Raw genomic sequence first — 910 nt, 5'->3', positions numbered from 1 at the left:
ACATTACTTTTAGTGACATTGGCGTATGATGCAGCTTCTACCCATTTAGTGAAGTAGTCGATGGCCACTAAGATGAAACGATGCCCATTTGCAGCTTTAGGTGAGATTGGCCCGATGACATCCATTCCCCAGAGCGAGAAAGGCCAAGGAGTGGTCATATTATGTAGCTCTGAAGGCGGGGCATTGATCTTGTTGGCGTAGATCTGGCACAGATTGCATTTGTGAACATGCTGATAGCAGTCGCTTTCCATTGTCGACCAATAGTACCCCATCCTCATAATCTTCTTGGCTAGCATGTGTCCATTTATGTGGGCCCCACAGACTCCACCATGTACAGTCTCGATTAATCATTTTGCTTCTGCTTCTGCGAAGCATCGGCTTAAGACCTCGTGGTGCGACTTTTTGTACAAAATGCCATTACTAACGAAGAATTGCCCTACCAATTTCTGGATAGTCCTTCTGTCATTAGATCTTGCATCTAAAGGAAGGGTCTGATCCTCGAGATATGCCCTGATGTCCAAATACCAAGGCTTTTCTTCGTATTCTTCCACTTCGACGGGGAGACAGTAAGCAGGCTCATCTTGAATTCTGATCTCAATTGGGTCAATGATCAAATCTTCTGAGATACTAATCATGGAAGCAAGTGTAGCCAGTGCATCGGCGAACTGATTCTTAGCTCTTGGCATGTATGTAAATGAGGTCAAAGTGTGAGCTTAGTTCCTCTAAATACTCGTGGTAAGGGACCAGTTTCTGTTCTCGAGTCTTCCATTCTCCAGTCGTCTGATAGACTACTAGGCTTGAATCTCCAAAAATATCGATCTCGTCTACCTCGAGGTCCAGGGCTGCTTTCAACCCTGCTATACATGCTTCGTATTCAATTTCGTTGTTAGAGCATTGGACCTTCAGTCTG

The 910-nt window shown here is 44.9% G+C and overlaps 1 protein-coding gene across 1 annotated transcript; it reads right to left on the bottom strand.

Annotated features, from left to right (window-relative positions):
• Nucleotides 1-347: 347 nt before the first annotated feature.
• Nucleotides 348-686, bottom strand: LOC147391105 (uncharacterized). Its single transcript, XM_086459000.1, has one exon. It carries the CDS (start codon nt 684-686, stop codon nt 348-350), a length of 339 nt encoding a protein of 112 aa, XP_086315126.1.
• Nucleotides 687-910: the final 224 nt, after the last annotated feature.

Source organism: Akebia trifoliata, chromosome 11 (assembly GCF_017979445.1).
Source record: "Akebia trifoliata isolate Shusen 1 chromosome 11, ASM1797944v1, whole genome shotgun sequence".
NCBI classification, from domain to species: domain Eukaryota; kingdom Viridiplantae; phylum Streptophyta; class Magnoliopsida; order Ranunculales; family Lardizabalaceae; genus Akebia; species Akebia trifoliata.
Note: the sequence above shows the minus strand (reverse complement) of the source record. Positions and strands in the feature narration are given on the sequence as shown.

Excerpts from the sequence above, each read along its gene's own strand:
- LOC147391105 (XM_086459000.1), bottom strand. The coding sequence starts at position 686 with ATGCCAAGAGCTAAGAATCAGTTCGCCGATGCACTGGCTACACTTGCT.